The following is a 2453-nucleotide window of genomic DNA, read 5'->3' on the forward strand; positions in this document are numbered from 1 at the left end:
ATCTTGCCACAGGTAAAATCCTCCACTCTCAATTTAATTTAATCTTTTTCCATATCGGAGAGAAGTGTTGTAGCACACTGATCTGCCAGTCGTGGGTTTTTAATGCGTAGAACTCTCTTTGAGTGTTTGCAATTTGCATATTGATGCAATTAAAAGTTAATGACCAAACGTAAAAAAGTTCTCAATGCTATTGCAGATTAAATATAATGTGGATCACATTGAATTAATATCTTATTCGTCAAGTTAGATACGGATTATGAATCACTGAAACCCCTTTATCTAAACCGCTCTACTTGTTTGTCGGACTCCGCCATGTTTGTAGTTTAACACTTTATTCAAGTTTGTAGTCCTAACCGAATACTCGTCCAACGCGCAATGGGTTGTGGGCAATATTAGCCGTTAGAGTGTGCACGGATCTGCACTTCGGATTCTAACCGGAAAAAATAGACCATCCGGTTATCTTTAAAAATATTCATTTCAACATACTATGCTTTGGGACACTAATTCTAATTTCGAATACTATTTAGGATGGATAGTATGCGAACTGGGACGCAGCACAAGTTCAGTTCATGGAGCTCTCCCCTAATGAGCTGATGATCTGATTCTGTGTCGGATAAGAGAGAGAGATTGGTCTCCTGGACAAGAATTGAAAGCCACTGCTCTGAAATGTCAAAACAAAGAGACTTGTGTAGCTTTGGCAAGTTAAGAACAAAAATAGGGAGTCTTGTCAACTAGATGCATGTGATGATGCATTGCATTTCGACAGTGTAGACATGGTGTGATGTATTGACGATATTTGACCTTTGATATTTGACAGTAAGATCCACGACTGCGTTTGTGTGTTCACCACAGGTTCTTCTCGAGGATTTTGGCTCTCTAAACTGCCTATAAATGACAGTTCCAACCCCAACAATGATCCATTGAGGCCGTCTCTACCAGATTCAGATTCAGCCAGTGTGAGCAGTGGAAACACCAGCAGTGCCAGCGCTCCTCTGGATCAGCAGAGCGACCTCAAGGAATCCAGCATCATCAGTGATGAGGACCACGAGAACATCGACCAGCAGGAGTGGCTCGATCCCAGTGCCATCGAGGCCCAGTTCTGCAGGCTCCGGGTGACGGAGGACTCCCAGACTACTGCACCCCGCGTGCAGCCGGAGAGCGCAGAAGTGGACTCTCCTGAAAGACGGTCTTCTATAAAGCGAGCTCACTTTGGCGCGTTCAAACGTAAGTCTGCCAGAAGCACGGGCAGCCACAGACGCAGCCGGGCGGACCTAGTGAACATGCGTCGACGACACAGCCACTCGTTGGACAGCCAGACCGAGGTGATGGCGAATAACGTGGATCTTAACTCACTACTGGAGAAGGAGTTCAGCGTGCAGAGCCTGACCTCTGTGGTCAACGAGGATTTCTTCTATGACAACACCACAGAGGCAAAGAACGCAACAGCTTCATAGAACAAAGATTAGCATGTGTTCAACACCTGTATGCTAGATCTGGTGTGGAGACACATCATCCCATGCAGCCTTTCCAAAGTTACCAGACAATTTAGGGAAGCACCTGAAGGCCAGTCAATTCAGAGTCTTTTTTCTTTTGTGGAGCCACCATTTGACAGACCTTTATTAAAGATGGCGTTAAGCGTTGAGTAATTCTCCATGATCCATAGCACTAATGTACTGAACTGCCCACATAGCAACTGTTTTGCACCAGAGAACCAAATTACTGGTCTTGGTTATGCGGTGTAAGAAGGGCAAAGTCATGTGTGTTTTCCCACACACACATATTAAGAGCTATCCGACTACAGAACCAAATTTTGTCAGGTTTTTGATTTTGCCTTGTGTTTTGGACAATACATACATTTCTTGCTTTAAATATAAGCATTGCTTCTATTATGGATTTTATCATGGATTTGCTTTGTATAAAATGTTTTATTTATTAGCAAGGTTTTATAAATATATATTTCATTTTAATAGGAATCTAAAAGGCTGGTTTAAGAATCTGTCAGGAGATTGATGGTTTAACAATAATTTCTCCTTTGTTATAACAAAGTGGTCAGCTGTAAACACTCAATCAGGAATTTAAATGTGCTATGATGGAAATGTACCTCTAAAATAAAGCCTGCAGTTGTCCTTTTTTTAGAATGTTCAAATGTGTAAATATTGTTTTTTCATGGATTACTGTGACTTAATTTGAAGAGTTTATATATGTTTGACACTTCACAGTCAAAAACTGTAATAAAAGGTGTCTGATTACGTTATTTTTGTCCTAATGACATCCTGTAACCTGCAAAAAGCACAAACTTTGTTTTGCTGTTTGATAAACACAAAGTAATAAAGTGCATTCGTTGTAAAATGACACACATGAATCACGCTCTCAGTTTGAACATTAAAGACAAGAGTAAGGTCTTCGACACACAAAGAACATCAACCTTACTAGCACACATGTATCCAAAAGCA

General features: G+C 41.1%; 1 protein-coding gene across 3 annotated transcripts in view; it reads left to right on the forward strand.

Moving 5' to 3' along the window:
* The window catches only part of tiam2a (TIAM Rac1 associated GEF 2a), a 111740-nt gene extending 109386 nt beyond the window's left edge, over window positions 1-2354 (forward strand). For all 3 annotated transcript variants that reach the window (XM_084393894.1, XM_084393895.1, XM_084393896.1), the window contains exon 27: window positions 853-2354. In XM_084393894.1, coding sequence (XP_084250020.1) covers window positions 853-1454 — 602 coding nt within the window. In that variant the 3' untranslated portion in view covers window positions 1455-2354. The remainder of the gene's footprint in view (window positions 1-852) is intronic.
* The last annotated feature ends 99 nt before the right edge of the window (window positions 2355-2453 follow it).

Source organism: Rutilus rutilus (genome assembly GCF_951802725.1).
Source record: "Rutilus rutilus genome assembly, chromosome: 21".
Classification (NCBI taxonomy): Eukaryota; Metazoa; Chordata; class Actinopteri; order Cypriniformes; family Leuciscidae; genus Rutilus; species Rutilus rutilus.